The sequence below is a fragment of the Mustela lutreola genome, chromosome 1 (assembly GCF_030435805.1).
Source record: "Mustela lutreola isolate mMusLut2 chromosome 1, mMusLut2.pri, whole genome shotgun sequence".
In the NCBI taxonomy this organism is placed as follows: Eukaryota; Metazoa; Chordata; class Mammalia; order Carnivora; family Mustelidae; genus Mustela; species Mustela lutreola.
The window spans coordinates 59,241,369-59,259,987 of NC_081290.1; the positions used below are offsets into that span (position 1 = coordinate 59,241,369).

The 18,619-nt window shown below is 36.7% G+C and overlaps 1 protein-coding gene across 2 annotated transcripts in view; it reads left to right on the plus strand.

Annotated features, from left to right (window-relative positions):
• RAB28 (RAB28, member RAS oncogene family) overlaps positions 1-17,652 on the plus strand; it is a 101,339-nt gene extending 83,687 nt beyond the window's left edge. The window contains exons 5-8 of one of the 2 annotated variants that reach the window (XM_059165311.1): positions 3,424-3,527; positions 8,278-8,355; positions 15,411-15,505; positions 16,756-17,652. In XM_059165311.1, coding sequence (XP_059021294.1) covers positions 3,424-3,527; positions 8,278-8,355; positions 15,411-15,500 — 272 coding nt within the window. In that variant the 3' untranslated portion in view covers positions 15,501-15,505; positions 16,756-17,652. The remainder of the gene's footprint in view (positions 1-3,423; positions 3,528-8,277; positions 8,356-15,410; positions 15,506-16,755) is intronic. The other variant, XM_059165308.1, reaches the window with a different exon arrangement.
• Positions 17,653-18,619: the final 967 nt, after the last annotated feature.

Consider the following 18,619-nt stretch of genomic DNA (forward strand, 5'->3'; position numbering starts at 1 on the left):
TTGAAAAAAGTTTTAAACTTCTGCCGTATAATGTACGTACATACTTGTCTTTTCTGTTGGGGGCCTATTTGGCCAGGCACTGTCCTAGGTGCTACAGATACAAGGAGCTTACAGTTTGATAAAGAAACTAACAGGAAAAATACATAATCAGAGATAATTGTAAGTGCAAAGACCCTAAAGGAAGATTACACTTAGTAGTAAGAGAAAAACAGGAGGCCAGCCAGGATGGCTGAAATGAGTTAGCAAAAAAAGGGAAACAGTGTAAATGTGGTTTAAAAAGCCAGAAACCAGATCACACAGGGTGCATAGGCCACTGTAAAAGAGATGGGAAGTTACTGGGGGATTGTGAAGAACACAAACAAACAAACAAAAAGTAATCTGGCGTTTTAAAAGGTTAATTTGGGTTGCTTTGCTGAGAATAAACTACAGAGAGTCAAATGTAAAGCAGAGAAGCCACTGAGGAAGCTACTGTAAAAATCTTAAGGAAAAAAAATCGGGGAAGAAAGCAGAGCTAAAAGAAACTGGGCTGCAGATGGTGTGGTTCACTGAAGGACATAAAGGCAATTAAAGCAGTGAGTGTTACCACTTATATGATAGAATGTTATCACATATATGAGAGTATTACCACATGTATGCATTGTCACTGGATAATATTTTTAAGGATGATCTTAAAAGTGAAAAAAGGAAAGATTTTCCAGTGTCTCACTATAACTTTATCTTCAGAATATACATTTCTGGATCATTTAGAGTTAAGAATTCTAGTAACTGAGTCCTCTTAAACATTGCCCACTAAATTTTAACAGAGCAGAGGAAAACATTGTGGTAAAGTTCTGGGAGGGCCTATTCTCTATCTGCTGTCTCCTTTGTCAGACTCTCAATTATAACTGCTTCAATTGCTGATGATCTTTTATGCTCCTAAAGTATGGATGATAACTTTTTTAGGACCAGGATTGTATCTTTTCCATCTTTGGGTTCTTATTGCTTAACCTACTAGTTGGTATATAATAGGTACTTAATAAGTGTTTGATGCATAAATGTTGTTGTTTTCAGTTGATCAGCGATAGTACTAGTTTCTCAAGGGTATCGTCTTTTTTTTTTTAATATTTATTTATTTTAGAGAGATAGAGTGTGAACTGGGGGAGGGGCATAGGGAGAGGGAGAAAATCTCAAGCAGACTCCCTGCTGAGCTCCGAGCCTGCCGTGGGGCTTGATCTCATGATCCTGAGCTGAAACCAAGAGTTGGACACTCAGCTGACTGAGCCACCCAGGTGCCCCATCATGGTTATCTTTATTAGGGAAAACCTTTTGCTTGGGTAATAAATTCCCCAGTGCTATAAGTAAGTGAATGTGGTAGTTAGGTTGTTGGTGGACAGGAGGAAAGAGGAAAAACAAGAAAGAAAAAATGGAACAATGATAGACTATTCCATTCAAAAAGATGAATACACACATATAGTAAATGACAAACTATGTGTTTGTTTTAATTTTTAATTGGACAGTGATTTCATTGGTTAATTTTTTTTTTTAAAGATTTTATTTATTTATTTGACAGAGAGAAATCACAAGTAGATGGAGAGGCAGGCAGAGAGAGAGAGGGAAGCAGGCTCCCTGCTGAGCAGAGAGCCTGATGCGGGACTCGATCCCAGGACCCCGAGATCATGACCTGAGCCGAAGGCAGCGGCTTAACCCACTGAGCCACCCAGGTGCCCCACATTGGTTAATTTTCTTAGTGACATGACTTGTTCTTACTCATGTTGAATTAGGAAAGCATTTTAGCCTCACTATTATGATAAACTAGATGTATAAATGTCAGTGCTAATAGCTTAGTATTTTAGTCTTCTACAAATTGATGCCTATGGTATCTGGATATTTTTTGGCTTGTTCTTGTAAATAAGGTCTCAGTGATGTTTAAGGAACAACAACCTGTGGCCAGAAAAGAAAAAAGCTCCATATTATCCAAGCTAAGCAATATAAATGAGACTCAGAAATCCCCCACTAGATCAAAAATCTCCTAGAGAAAGATCTTTTGAGCCTGCAAACTAAAGACCTTCAGTATAATTTTAAGTAAAGCCTTTTATGTAGTATGAGAACATTTTTTAGTTGATAATCAATTGCCACTATTATGTAAGCTTAGTAGATTTACAAATTTACAACTTTTTACAAGTCAGTTGGGTCCCTTCCTCAGGAAATCAGTTCAAGTTTTTTTTTCCTATATTGACTCAAAGAGCCTAGTTGTCCTTAAATCCTGCAAATATATTTGCCTTATAATTTGACGGCATTGAGTCAACACCCTTATAGGGTCTGTAGTGTTGTAAAAAGAGAAACTGTCCAATAAAGGATCACATTTGAAAAAATAGACTGTGCTGGATAAAACCAGTATTGGCCATGAGTACCGTGCTTTGCTTTAAAGCACCTATACCTATTCAAGGAAATATCCCCTTACTGAGTGCTTTCAAAATGTATACTTTAGGTTTGGAAAGCAACTGAGATGTATCTTTGTGAAATTAAACCATGGTTTCAAATAAAGTAAGCATGCAACAAAATATTGCTACCTTTTGGCATAAAATTAATTCTGTATTTGTGTTAACATTAAAGTTTATAGAGATTGCAGAACTATTGTAATTATTAAAGCAATTAAATTGTTTCAAACTAAATATGCTTGGGTAAGTGCATCTTTCAGTTACAGTTGACCCTTGAACAGCATGGGGGTTTGGAGTGCCAATTCCCTGCATAGTCAAATCCATGTATAACTTTGGCTCCCTGAAACATAACCACAAACAGCTCACTATTGCCTAGATTTACTGATAGCATAAACAGTCAATTAACACAAGTTTTGTTTGCTATGTGTATTATATACTATATTCTTACAATAAAATCAGGCAGAGAAAAGAATGCTGTTAAGAAAATCACAAGCAAGAGAAAATACTTTTATAGTGCTGTACTGTAAAAATCCACATCTAAGTTCAAACCCACGATGTTCAAGTGTCAACCATAATCATTATGTTTAAACATGTTATGCTAAGTAGGTCTTTTTTTGGGTCTCATCAATGTGCCTTGAAGCTGTAGGTAATAAGAATGATAGCTTTCATTTTTCAAGCACTTCTTATGTGCTGGTCATTGTGCATCATCGATGCATTCACTCTCAAATAACTCTACATAAGGTAGGGGTGTGTGTGTGTGTGTGTGTGTGTGTGTGTGTGTATACACACACACGTATATATATATTACATGTATATATATACATGGTTAGTCTCAGTTTTTAGCTTTATAGACTCAAGCATAAAAAGGTTAAAGAATTGCTCAAGGTGACACAGCTAGTGTCTAAGCTGGGAAATAATTTTGGAAAGTAAGTCAAATTTAAACATGTTAATGTATTGTTTGATTCAGATACTGAGTTTTATTCTCTGTTTTTGTTTACTTTTCTAGTTGATTTGGAACATATGCGAACAGTAAAACCTGAAAAACACTTACGGTTTTGCCAGGAAAATGGTTTTAGTAGCCACTTTGTCTCAGCAAAGACAGGAGACTCTGTAAGTAAAATAATGAATATTGAATATTATGAGCGATCGTTTTTAGTAATAGTATTCACAGGAAGTACACTTCCTAGGCTTAACTTTTGGAATAAATTAATTCCTATTGAAGACATAAAATAGATAAAATGTTTATTCTGTTTATATTACATTTATAATTCATTTAACCTAAGTTTATGGTTATTTTAGGGAATTTAAAAGTATGAGAGAAAAAGAACATATATCCAAAAAAAAAAAAGAACATAAAAATCACCCACTATCTCAGCATCCAGAGATTACCATTCACAACCTCCTGTGATTCCTTATAGTTTTCTGATGCTCCCAAATGCTCATGCTGTTGCTGCTAGTGAATTGCATTCACTGAATGCTTGCTTTGTGACTTGCATTGTGCTTCTCCCATTATGTCTGTGCTATAGAGGAGTCCTAGACAGTTTATGTAAGGGGGGTCCAGGGTACACAGCTAATGAGTGGTGGGGATAGGATTTGTAAACCTAAGTAGTGACCGTCCAGAGTTATTAACTGCACTAAAAATTTATTTAAAAATTAAGATCATAAATATAGAAATAACTTGGTGTTTTAATGTTTTATTTAATATATTTGTGAGCAGAAAATTTGACCATGTCATTTGATACTATTAAAGAGATTTAATAATCCATTAGATTTAAGTAGATTTAATAATCCATCCTACTGCCAACATTGTATTAGTGCTATTTCACTGTGGTGTTTTTTTAACATCCAGGATTTTTAAATTTACTTTTAAATCTATGTTAATTTGGTAGGCCAAAAATAAGAAAAAAAAAGGTACCTTGGTGCTTGAATTTCTTTGATTACTATCAAGGTTGAACTTTTAAAAATTTCATTACCTATTTATTTTCTGATTATTTTCAGAACTTTCCTCCAAGATAATGCAAACATGGGCACATACCCACACATGCCATTCAAAAATGTGTAAAATCAGTACTCCTTGATAAATACATGGATTGGGCTTCTACCCTCACTTATCTTCCTAAGGATCTTCTGTCATTTTTGAATTATTTTATTTTATTTAATAATTTTTTATTATTTTTGAGAGGGAGAGAGTGAATGAACATGTGAGTGGGCAGGAAGGGGTAGAGGGAGAGGGAGAATCTTAAGCAGGCTCCATGCCCAGTGTGGAGCCTGATGTAGGGCTCAGTCTCACAGTCCTGAGATCATGACCTGAGCTGAAATCAAGGGTCGGAAGCTTAACCCATTGAGCTACCTAAGTGCCCCTAGAACTATTTCAACTTCCAGTAATTTACCTTGTGTTTAACCACTCCATATTTTTTGGTACTTATGTTGAGCCATTCTTAAAAATCCTTGTTATTTTCCTTTGAAATGCAACTTTGAAATGGTTTATTCTTGTAGAATCACTTTGAGACTTCAGTCATCCCCATCTTCAGCTTATTTTCCTCATCACCTGGGGGGTTGAGCTCCTGACTGTACTTTCTCTGATATTACCTTTGTTGTAATTCTTAGTGATTCCAGTATTTTTGTTTGTCCTCCACCCCACCTTAGCCACTCACTCCTAGGCTTTGTCATTACAGATCACAACATCTCAATGTCAGACATCCTAATCACTGACCACCCTCCTGTCTTTCCAGCTCATACCTCTGAATGCCCTAGTCCAGACAATCTGCAGTCCTGGCAGAACCTGCTAGATGCACATCTTAACATCTTTTTAATGTCCCCAACCTCCTTTCATGTCCTCATTTTCCTGTTTTCCTAACTTAAATCTCTTGGCCAATCAAAATCATTGCCATATGTAGGGGCGCCTGGGTGGCTCAGTGGGTTAAGCCTCTGCCTTCGGCTCAGGTCATGATCTCAGGGTCCTGGGATCAAGCCCCACATTGGGCTCTCTGCTCAACAGGGAGCCTGCTTCCCCCTCTCTCTCTCTGCCTCCTCTCTACCTACTTGTAATCTCTCTCTCTCTCTCTCTCTGTCAAGTAAATAAATAAAATCTTAAAAAAAAATCATTGCCATATGTATACCCTCAATTCCCTTTCCTCGCTTTGACTTTCTCAGTTTCACTTGTCTAAACCTTAACTCTGGTTTAAACCAAGCTCCTGCTGTTTTGTGGCAGCACCCAGGTATTTGAACGTGATCAGAGAGAAACAGAGGCATGCTGGAGGTTTCACTTAAAATTCACAATCACTAGCCTGAAGGGGGGGCCTTAATGCTGCTCAGTGGTTTTACCCCATGTCCATAAGCCAACATCACTCCCTCTCACCTTGATGACTGTTTTCATAACTTCTCTTCTCTTTTCAGATCTTCAACATTTCCTCATCCATTCTCTGAGCTGATGACCTTGTTTTCTATTCTATAGAAATCTGAAGTCAACAGAAGATAACTGCATAGTCTTGCCACCACATTTGCTCCCATTCTCCTTGCTCCCATATCTTCTGTCTTCTGTCTGGTTACTGAAGGACAAAACCATCCATGCTCCTGGTTAGGGCCCACTCCTGCATTGTGCATTAGTCCCATTTCTCTTGGCCTAGGAATGGACATTGATGCTCAGCAATTCTCTCTCCGTCCTGTATCATCACTTTTTTTTTTTTTTTCTGTCTACTGGATTATTCTATCATCACAGAAAATGCTATGACTTACCTAATTTTAAAAATAAGGAATCCCACAGTTTTCTCTAACTGTTGCCTTTTTTCTTTCCCCTAGTTCCAGTGGAATGTGTTTTGAAAGAGTTGTCTCCAGTTTTCTCTTCGTAGTTTCTCTTGAATAGTTTCACCTGGACTTTTTCACCCAGTATTTCACCCATACTACTGTTATTCTAATCACCAACGACCTCATTTTTGCTAAATGCAGTGGTCAGTTCTTAGTCCTCATCTTACTTAGTTGAGGCATATAGAATAGTCAATCACTCTTTCTTCTTTGAAATACTTACCTTCCAGGATACTACACCCCCTGGTTTACTCTCACCTCACTAGCTACTCTCTCATTTCCTTTTGCTGATTCCCTCTCACTCCATCTTCTGAATATTGGAGTGCCTTAGGGCTCAGTCCTTGGTACCTTTCTCTAAACTTACTCCCCAGTGACCTCATTTAGCCTCAGGGCTTTGACCAGACCTCTTCCCTGAACTGCAGCCTGCCCAGCATCTCCACTTACATGCCTAATAAGCAGCCCTAGTCTTATCCAGGTTCAGAACTAAACTCTTGATAGTCTCTCCTGAAATCTCCCATAGTCTTCCCCAGTTCAATAAATGGCGGATCTTCTGCTAAGTGCTAAGGTGGAGAAAATTTTAGAATCCTTCTTGACTTCTCTCTTTCTTTCATACCCCACATTTGTCTATTGCTAAGTCCTGTTGGTTGTTCTTTCATGATATATCCAGAATCTGGTGACTCTTTCTTATCCTCTCTACTGCTACCACTTTGGTTCAAGCCTCCATCATCTCTTACACTAGCGTCCTTGCTGGCTCCTCTTTTTGTACCCTTTATCTTCTGTAGTGAGAATATTCAATATAAGAATCAGATTGACCCTATTAAAATAGAAGTCACATCAAGCCATCTTCCCATGGCTTCCATTTAACTCGGAGTAAAAGTCAAAGTATTTCCATAGCTTACCAGATCTTATGTGATATGTGTACTCCCTTAATCTCTTTGCTTATTGTCCTTCATAATCCCCCACTTTCTCTCCATCCGATCATGCTAGCTTTCTCATTTTTCTTGAATGTTGACCATGAGTGAACTATCATATATAATCCCTTTTAGGATGTAAATGACATAAGCCTTTTGGAAGTATGTATCTTTTATTTTAGAAATAAAAATTAGTTGCAATAAATATTCAATAAGCATGAGATAAGTAGGGGTAAGAATATGAAAAGGCGCTTATGAAACAAAGACAAGTATAACATTATAGTCAGTGTCTGGGTTGGAGTCCTGGGAATCCTAGTGAGCTCAGCATATGCTAAGTATGTATGAAAGTCTGTTTATGGAAAAGTACTTTTGGTTTCTGTTTAAGGATAACACAGTATACTATTCCTTTACTCTGAACCAATAAAATAAAGATTACTAAATTGTTTTGCTCAAGAGCTATGGCTCATTTATTGAAATTAATGAATGCCACAAAGATTATTAAAGGGTTAGAAGTTAAGCACTTTTAAGATAGGCTAAAGCCAGATCAAAAGACCAATATAAAATTGGCAGTGAAAAACCTTGGTACTAAAGTACAGACTAATTTGTTTTCCCCTGGACTTTTAGGAGTTTGCTATGCTAGTAGTCTTTTTTTTTTTTTAAATGTAGTATCTGTAATTAATTCTCTTTTGTTAAAATTTTTTAAATGTAGGGGTGCCTGAGGTGGCACCTGAGTTGATTAAGCAGCTGTCTTTGGCTCAGGTCATGATCCCCGGGTCCTGGGATCCAGCCCTGTGTTGTCGGGCTTAGTGGGGAATTTGCTTCTCCCTCTGTCCCTCTTCCTGCTTGTGATCTCTCTCTCTCTCAAATAAATAAAATACAAAATAAAATTAAAAAAATTTAAATGTAAATTTTTAGGGATAAATATCTTTATGTTTAGTGAATTGCATGATTTTCAAATTGTGATTTAATCATTTTAAAATTATTATACTTAAAATGTTATTGCATTTGACAGAGCTATTTTTTGAATAACTTGGTACATCATATTTTCACAATTCTTGATGTTTATCATTTTTTAGAAAGTTCAATTTATTTGACATTAACTTAAGCATGCCTGTTTTAAATCATTTAAACCTATTTTTGTTATGTAGGTCTTCCTGTGTTTTCAGAAAGTTGCTGCTGAAATCCTTGGAATCAAATTAAACAAAGCAGAAATAGAACAGTCACAGGTGATTATATTGAACTTTTATTTTTAAAAAACTATTTATTTCCTAAAGACATTAATTTCACCACTGACTCCTTTATCATTTATACACCCTCTGTACATATCCCTAAAAGCCTTAGGAATAAATTGTGTGTATGAGTGAATCAGTGTTTAGTGTAGAAGATGGAAGATGTTAACTTTTTGTTCAATTATGATACCCTTGAAACTTCATTTTGTCCTAAAATTGAGATTAATATAATACACATTTAATCAGTAGTTAAATAATGGGTTAAGATGCTGATCATATTGTTTTGTACTTCTTTATTTAAGTTCTTCCAGGATTACTATACTACCATATTCTTTTTATATTTCATACAAAGTCCCAACAGTTTATTTAAGTTTTGTCTTAGAGTTTACTCCATTTGGCATCCTGCACGTTCTCTTTGGTAAAACATTATTTTTTCTTTGAGTCTGTGTTCTCTGTTCTTCTAAAACATCCCCTCTTGTAATAAGACCAGTTCTTGATGTTATTTTATTGTTAATTTAATACACAATTTAATAATGGTATTAATTATAAAGGCAGTCCCTACACTAATAAATAAATGTGAATACTAACAAGCATTTAAAAATACCACCATAATAGTACACCAATTCATATGTTTGATAGAATGAAAAATCAGAGTAAGATCCTAGAGTTTAAAGGTAAGTTTTTGGTTTGCTGAGAAGCAACAGATAAATTACATTTTCCCTCAATCCCATCTACTCTGTGCCCATCCCATTTAGCTAAAAAGGTATAATTGTCTTTTCCCATCCTTATATTTTCTTTAATTTTCTCAGTGTTCCTGGTCTTATTTTCATAGTAAATCTCTCTGTGTGTGTGTGTGTGTGTGTGTGTGTGTGTGTGTATGTCTGTCTTAAAGCAAATACCAATTGAAAATTTTTATGCTGATGTGACTGTTTCTAGGACTTGATAACAATATTTGAAACTCTGGAAATCTCTTTTTATTTATCATTTTTCAAAAGACATTTATTTCAGCACTTACTCAGATGTGTTAATTGCATAGCTCTCTACCCTTCCTGTATACTTTACCTTTTTAGTGCACCTCATCTTGTTTATTAGGCAATGACGCTATTTCCAGTCTTCGGTTTGTCGGTGTGGTTTACTTTGAATCCATTCATCTGAAGATGAGTTCACTGTACTAGAACCCTCTTTTGTTAATGTTTGCCAGAATCCTTTGTGTAGAGAAGCCCCGTTCTTTTCTGAATCTGATTAATTTGGTGCTTTTGCCAGTTAAATTATTGATTTTACAATTGACAACATTTCCCTGTGGAAACATTTTTGAAAGTTCAGATTTTAAAAAGAGGTTTTTAAGGACCTACGTCCAAGCCAGCAAGTCATGTTGAGCACAGTTATTTCTTTTTTTAATTGAAATCTATTTGGCATATCACATTGGATAAACATAAACTTAAGGTATACTGCATGTTAATTTGATACATTTATATATTGTAATATGATTGTCATTGTAGTGATAATTAACACCTCTGTCACATTACATCGTTATCTTTTCTGTTTAGCAGTTTGAGTAATTAAGTTCTAGTTTCTTAACACGTTTGATGATTATAATACAATATTGTTGTTTATTTTCACTGCACTGTGTATTGTATCTCTAGGGTTTATTTACTATTTGTTTTAAATTTGTACCCTTAAACAACATTTCTTCATCCTTCCCAGCCCTGATCTCTGGCAGCTACCATTTTATTCTGTTTTATAAGTTTGGCCTTTTAAAACTCCACATATAAGTGATATCACACAGTGCTTGTCTTTATCTGACATCTGTCACTTAGCATAACATGCTCAGGGTCCACCCATATTGTCACAAATGACAGAATGTCTTCCTCTCTCATGGCTGAGTAACCCTCCATTTTATATATATATATATATATATATATATATATATATATATATATACACACACACACTATATTTTTAAGAAGATTTATGTATTCATTCTAGAGAGAGTACATGTGTGCTCATGTGGGGAGAAGGTTGGAAGGAGAGGGAGAGGGAGTCTTGTGCAGGCTTCATGCTGAGTGCAGACCCTGGCATGGGGTTCAATCCCATGACCCATTAGATCACGACCTATGAGATCATAGCTTGAGCTGAAACTAGGACTCGGACGCTCAACAGATTGAGCCACCCAGGTACTCACTCCTATATGTACTAGACCTTTTCTTATTCTTCCATCTATTGTTGGACACTTAGGTTGTTTGTATATCTTGGGCTGTTGTAAATAATGTTGCAGTGAACATGGGAGTGCATATATCTTCAAGTTAGTGTTTTTATTTTCTTTGGCTAAATACCTGGAAATAGAATTGCAAGATCATATGGTAGTTTTGTTTTTAATTTGAGGGGGAACCGCCACAGTTTTCCATAGTAGCTGCACCAGTGTACGTTCCCACCAGTGGTGCAAAAGTGTTTGCTTTTCTTCACATTCTCCCCAACATTTATCTGTTTATTCTTGATGTTGGCCGTTCTAACTGGTAAGTGAAAGAGGGGGAGAGAAAAAGAAGTGGGGCAGGGAGGCAAGACAAAGAGGGAAGGAGAATGCACACTTGTTTTCTGTGTTTTTTGAATGATTCCTGAGGGAATTTGGTGTAACATTTGAAGTGTTTCGTTTTGAAGTGTTTTATTTTCTGGAGAAGGAGCTAGTTGGTAGACTGACCAGACACATGGAAACTGATGCTATAGTAATTCAGTTTGTGACATAGGTATTTATAATCAGGTTATACGGGCACCTGGGTGGCTCAGTGGGTTAAACCACTGCCTTCAGCTTGGGTCGTGATCTCAGGGTTCTGGGATTGAGCCCTGCATCGGGCTCTCTGCTCAGTGGGGAGCCTGCTTCTCTCTCTCTCTGCCTGCCTCTGTGCCTATTTGTAATCTGTCTATCAAATAAATAAATAAAACCTTTAAAAAAAAGTATGAGTGATCTTAAAAAAAACAAAAACAAAAAACTTTTATAATCAGGTTATGGTCTTGGTTCCATTTAGTGATTATTTTAAAAGATTCTGCTATTTTAGTTCTTCTAACGTAGTTTGTTCCTCTTAGGGAGTTCTATAAAATGACTTGCCAGCATATTTTGCAAGCTTTGTAAAGAGGAAGAGGAAAAGGGAGGAAGGAAAGGGAACACGGTTCATTAATACAGCAGACGTTCTTTGCTGGTCTACTTCATACCAGGGGCTGCAGTAGAATCTGTGGATCCAGAGAATAATATATGGAAGTCCTTGTCCTCATGGAGCTCCCAGAACAAGTTGGGGCAGACAGCTATTTAAACACTTATGCACTCTAGATGCCTTGTCCACAGTTCCCAATTTAAGCAATAGTTGCATTTGTATCATTTATCTGTACTCTTTTTTTCCCAACTATTCTCTTCTTAGATAGTGTAAAAGCCAGGACTGGTTGTTAACAAATGTCCTTATTTCCCATATTGTTCAAGTTTTTTTGTTTGTTTGTTTACAAAGTAGTCAGACCTTTAGGGGAAAAAATGAATTTCCAGTTGGTATTCTCTCAAAGGTGTAGCGTTCAACTTTTCAGGGAGAATGGCAGGCAGAAGGAGAAGCAGGCTCCCTGCTGAACAAGGAGCTTGATGTGGGACTCAATCCTAGGACCCTGGGATCGTGACCTGAGCCCAAGGCAGGTTGGTGCTTAACCAGCTGAGCCACCCAGGCATCCCAAGAGTCCTTAATACATTTTTAAGCCTGGACATTTTCACTTTCCAGTTTATAAACTATGAATTTCTGTTTGGTTTGAACTTGGTAAGCATTAGTTTCTCAAAAAAAAAATTTTTTTTCTCTTATGTCTGAGATAGTAAACTTGCTAAAAAAATGCTAAAACACACACACACACGTATGTATATATATACATGTACTACACATGAACACATCTAGCGTGGTAGTGCATGCACGTAACTGTACAACTGAAGTGCCCATTTAACCCCTTATCCTAGCATCCCTCTCTTTAGCTTTTCTGAATATTGATCTTCCTTAAGGAGATACAAGGAACTTAGATTCTTCTTGCCTAGATGTTAATCTTTATCATTTTTTTCAATCTGTTTACAAAAACTGCAGTGAGATTCTTTCCTTATCTTAAACATCACTTGTCTTCCTTGCAGAACATATTTACTCGCTTTATACATACTATTTTAATCCTCAGTACTGAACATTGCTTAAGGGATTTCCTTATCATCCCATATTTTTCTTTTCCTCCTCACCTTCAAAGTGATTTTTTTCATGTAGTTTCAAGATCTATAGGTGGGACTTTAAAGACCACATAAATAAGCCTTGTGTTTTTAGATCAGGAGATTGTGAACACCAAAATGGTAAAGTAACTTACACCCTAAGTGATGAAAGTTCCTGAGAGCATCTAAGGGCACATTATATTCAAGAAAAAGAAAAGTAGTTTCCTTTAAGTTTCTACTGTGTACAAAGTTCCATGCTTTAAAAAAATGCTATACCAGGATGCCTGGGTGGCTCAGTTGGTTGAATGTCTGCCTTCAGGTCAGGTCATGATCTCAGAATCCTGGGATCGAGTCCTGCACTGGGCTCCTTGCCCAGTGGGGAACCTGCTTCTCCCTCTGCCTGCCACTCACACTGCTTGTGCAGTCTCTCTCTCTCTCTCTCTCTCTGATAAATAAATAAAATATTTTTTAAAAAATGCTATAACCATATTTAAGTGGTAATCTATAATTTTGTTGCACTTTGAATATGTATCAATCATAATATTCTTTAATAGTTTACATCTCTGTATTCCATGCTAGACTCTTACACATCTCAGAAAGAGAGATTATGTATTATTTTTCTGAACATCTTCAATATCTAAAATAGTGGTTAACTTTGAATGAGCAATAGTGACAAGTGTTTTAAGCCTTCAAGGTATGTTTACTCCATATCCTGAACATGACAAACTACAACTTTTGCAGTGGCAAACGTGTTACTATCTGGATTAAAACACCATTGCAGAATTGGCAAATTGATCGTTAGTGTCCTCACAAGACTGCATCTATACTCTTTACACGTTCCTGCTCAGCGCCTGGGTTGCGTTCTTGCTTACCCTCGGCATAGCTGCCGTTTCCATTTCTCATATCCACTCACAAGTAAGTACTCTGACAAAGTACGGGTTAAGCCGGTGTTCAGCTACACAGCTTCTTTCCTCTTAGGGCTATTTCTTTATTTTTACTCCGTTAACTAATAGCAGAGAATAATAGCAGAGTGTACTTTGTGGCTCCACAAGTAAAATTTGGTGTTTTGTAGGTAACATTTTCTCTGAAAACATCAATGAATGGCTTGTAAACAAGCTGATGAGTATGAAAGCACTGACTCTGAAGTTTATGGCATGGAAATTTTGTTTTTCTCCTCATAGAAAGCAAAGTTTTGAATCTGTAGGGCCTTAGTCTAACTTCCAGTTCAGAAACTTTGTACAAAGCTTTATGTCAGACAGCCAAGGCCTCCAAGAAAGATGTTGCCTTGTTAGTTCTTCACTAATTTGATGAAAATTAATGGTGAAAATCCAAGTCATTTATGTTAGTCAGTACTTCAACCAAAATGTCTTGAACACAGGTCAGTAACCTGGTTGTGTTTATAAAATAGGGTTTAAACCGACATGCTGGAGGATTAATGAGTTGCTTACTGATTATGAAAATCCCTTTTCTTTATTGTAACCCATAGTTTGTCATGAAACAGTTAGGTTTGGGGAGGTCAGATAATGGTGTTCAACTTTAATACCTCATGTGGCAGTTGGTAATGCTTCTGTTGATAGCATCAGGCTGAATGCCTAGTAAATCATGAGTCTTGTCCAGAAGTTAATGCTGCTTGCTAGAGAATTGGAGCCGAGCCCATCCAATGCTAATATACCGTAGAATCCTCTTCATTTATTATCAGTTGTTTATCTAATTTGTTATAAATATTATTACAAACAACTACCCACATTAACAAGTGTTTATATATGTGTTAATTAATATATACTAATATGAAGAAAGATTTTCAGAAATAAGATATTTGAAATCATGAAAAAAAGTGAGGATAATTTCAAGTGTAAGAAATTTGAGGGGAGCACGTTATCTCTATCATATTTGTCATACATGCCCTTTTCATCCTAAGGGTTAGAGCCATCCAAAACCTGTGAAAGCAATTTTGATTTTTTATTTAGCAAAACTCCTTTAGATATTTGAAACAGTAGTTATTATGCTTAAATACTGTATGTCAGGACTTCTTCTGGAATGATAGAAAAGTGTGTTTCGAAATTGTTTATTTCTATATGGAATTTGTAAGTGTGGAGGTGAGGGTTGTGTGGGACGAGGCAATGAACATCAAAAAGAAGTCTTTGACAAGCATTATATATTAATAAGTCCATAAATCTGGGACATTTATAAGTGGCACATTGCTTCCCCAGATTTATGTGTCTGCTCCCCACCTTCAAAGAGAATTAATTACTCCTCCCGCCTGTATTTCTACAACATGTTATAAGTCCACTAGTAAAGCTCTTACCTTGTATGGCAACTAGCTGTGTACATGTTTCTCTTCTCATTTAGTGCAGAGCACCAAGTGAACAAAGCCTGTGTAATTCACCTGTGCATTCCCAGTAGAGAGTGACTGGCACATAGATCTGCAGTAATATTTGTTGAAGAAGATGGAATTAAGTACTGTTACTGTACTTTAGTATAGAAAAGCCTTGTAATTCTTTTTTGTCCTCTGAAAATCTGGGCCTTATAGGTACAATGTGTCATTGTGATACCAAAAATAGAACTCCCAACTTGTCTGGGCGGTTCAGTAGACCTGTTTCAATAATTAACTAGAGTTGCAAAGAGGAGTGTTTCATGGATCTTCATTCATTTTCTTTCCTTTTATATGCATAAGTTTTTGTTTTTTTTTCTGTGACGTGTTTAAATTTATGTGTTTGTTTCTTTTTCTGCTTTGGTATTCCCTTCTGTTTTCAGCCATTGAACATACTTTCCATTTTTTCTTTCTTTTCTTTTCCCTGCCCCCTGCTTTCTTCTTCATCTTATTTATGTTGTACGGAATTGGCAGCATATTGTCAGGGCAGAAATAGTGAAGTACCCGGAAGAAGATAATCAACATACCAACTCTGCTCAGAGTAGAATCTGTTCAGTACAGTAGTGCAGGTATTAAGGGGTAAATTGATTGCATTTGGGGGGAGGAGGGAGGGAGAACTGGTAGATGCTGTCTTGCTCTTTATTCCTTATGAGTAGAGAAGTTCAAATGATTATTGTACATGATTGGAAGTTAGTATTGTTAATTGTAAGGCCTGTTTTAGAACTTTGAAAAATTGGTTCTTTGCCAGGAGACCAACAAACAAGAAATTGGAACAAATTAAAATAACATTTCAGTTACTTTCAAACATATTTGTCCTTATGGTTGTGTTTATCACATGTGCAGTGAAGTGAAGAGTGCAATGGTTATTCCCATTTTTCTTGAAGCAGCATGGTAATTGAAAGAGTATTTTTAAAATTTGCTTTGAATTACCTTTCTTTGTCTGCTTCTGTGTACAGATTTAGTAAAAGAGTTGGGAATAGTGAAGGAGCTGTTTTAATTTAAATTAATTACTTGGGGCATATTACTAAATTCATCATCGAAGATATTCCTTGAAGTGTGGGTTAGAGGGATGGAAAGAAGAGTTAAAAGTGTCTTTTGGTTTAAATAATTAAAAAAAAAACCATGAATATGAGGTAATTTTCTAAATTTTTCATTCTATATTTTGTTAGAGTCCTTATTCATAACCCAGTAGTGAGCTCTTTGGTAGTAAATTAGGGATTTGGGAGGAAAGTTATAAAAACTGGAAAAGTTTTAAAAATTGGGTTGCTCAAAACATTTCTCCTTTGTATGTGACTCCTATTTAACATTTACACATTTCTTACTAACTCACAGATTGCTGCAGATACTCTAAAAAAGTTACGGCTGGGTATAATGGTTTATTTAAATATTAATAAATGATGACATATTTTACTTTGAAATTATGATGTCTTGCCTGTGAATTAAAATATGTGAATGATTAATTCTCATTCCTTTGCTTTAAATTATAACCAGGGTTTAATTTTTCATATTGATTTGTCAGTTATATTTTAGACTTGTTGTAACCTCAAGTTAATGTCATAAAACCAGGAAGACTCAGTAAAGGAATTGGTCTTCCATCCTTAAAAAACAAAACCAAAAAGCAAACCCAAGTCCCTCACTCTCCAGCATCTCAGCTCTCCAACAGTTTGTCCTGATTGATTCTTTTAATATCAGTTCTGGCTTCATTTATGATGTCTGTCATCAGGAGTTCACCAAAGTTCAGAAAATAAAAATATACTTCAACGAGCTCTTTCTAAATGTTCTGATGTTCTGATAATAACTCTGTTTTCTTTTATGACAGAGGGTGGTGAAGGCAGATATTGTAAACTACAACCAGGAACCTCTGTCAAGAACTGTTAACCCTCCCAGGAGCTCTATGTGTGCAGTTCAGTGAGCGCACTGTACCTTTGTACCAGTGGTCCTGGCGGCCCTTCCCCACTGTGTGGCCTGGGGCCTCTAGAAGCTCTGTTATCAGTGGCCATCTCTGTAGTATTCTGTTAACACTTTCCTTCCAGCTCCCTTGCCTCTGCGGCCTGGACAGGATTCAACTTTGGGATGACACGCTTGGAATCCAAAATGGAAAGCCCCATCTCTGGAATTAGACTGCTTCACTGAAAAAGAATAATGTTGGTTGTCTTTACGTTCTCCCTTCTTTTTTCTCCAATGTAAACCTTTTTAGACAAATATGAAAACTATACAAGTCTTGATCAACTGCCAGGATTTTGGCACAAAATCATTCTCTCATCTGAACTCCTACCTGGCAAATGTGCTTCTGAGTGCAAACATTTAAATAAGTAATATATTTTATCTATAGATACTTCAGAAGGCATTCTTTTGCTGTCTGTTGTGAGTAAAAATATATAAAGTTGTATCTAACTGAAAATGCTTGAAATAAAGTTGTAATAGATCTATTTTTTTCATTTTTTAAAAAAGAGCCTAAATTGTTTATATTGCAGTTGTAGCTCACAAAGTAGTGAGTATTTGCTGTTGTATTTTTATTACTGTGTCACGGTCATTATGTATTGTGTAACACTCAGGTTAGATGGCTTTCTGAGGTTTGATAAGTGTTCAGCTGATGTCTCCTCCAAACTGCAGAAGAGCGTTCTCAGACGAGTCACTGCTGGTGTTGGATCATTGTGGTCAGACTGTACCCGATGTTCAGATGTTCTTCTCCTGCAAATAAACTTATTTCAGTTACTTTTTTGGGGGAATTTTCTTTGGTGTCTGTCTTTTAGTTACAGTAAACATAGTGTATTTGGATACAAAGTGAGGGATCAGGTCATGTTTAGTAAGCTTTCACTCTCTTAGACTTGTAGGTTATTTTGTTGTACCAAGTCAAGTCCGTAGCCTGTCATGTCAGGACTCCTCATGAGGTGCCCCCTACCTCTCTACCTTTTCTCATCCTGATCTCCTGTGCACTTCCTACCTCTGCACAGATAGAGCCCTGGACTCAGTCCTGTGTGCTTTATGATGCTCTGCCTTCCTGTCTTAGTGCACAGCTCCCTCTGCCTGGTATCTGCCCCCTCCGAATTCTGTCTTCTGCCAGACAGCCTTTAGGCTGTCTTATGAAGATCCTCATAGTGAAGATACACTATGTGTATCTTGGTCACAGTTGTGCTTGGCCTAGTGAGTGCTTCATACTTGCCACATCAAAAAAGGAATGAATGCTGTCCCTCCCCAAAGGCAGTCCTCATCTATATGGCACAAGTTCCATGTGAGTACCTCTTGGATGGTCATTATTCCTTCCTGTCTCTAATCATAGTTATTTGTATCCTCGTGTTTTATTACATAGTAAGCCATGAGCCTACTGAGAACAGTCTGGGTCTGTTCTGTTTCACGCCTCTCTGGAGCGCCTAGCAGGGTGCCTTCCTCAGAGGAGACTTGCCACAAGTATGTGCACAAATTTTGGACACCTCATTTTACAGCTGTAAGGGATCTTAGAAACCTTGTTATTTCGTATCCTGTGTGGCCAAGGAAACTGAAGTTTGGAGAGAAAAAGGAACTTGCTAGAGGACAGGGATCAAAGCTAGAGCTGATAGGAAATCTTCTGTATCAAGGCCAGGCGTCACCACTTCTCAAGAGTGATTTAAAGTTCGAGAAATTTTAAAGATTGTGACTTTTGAAGTCATCAGGTAGCAAGTCCAATCTTTCTTAACTGTGATTTC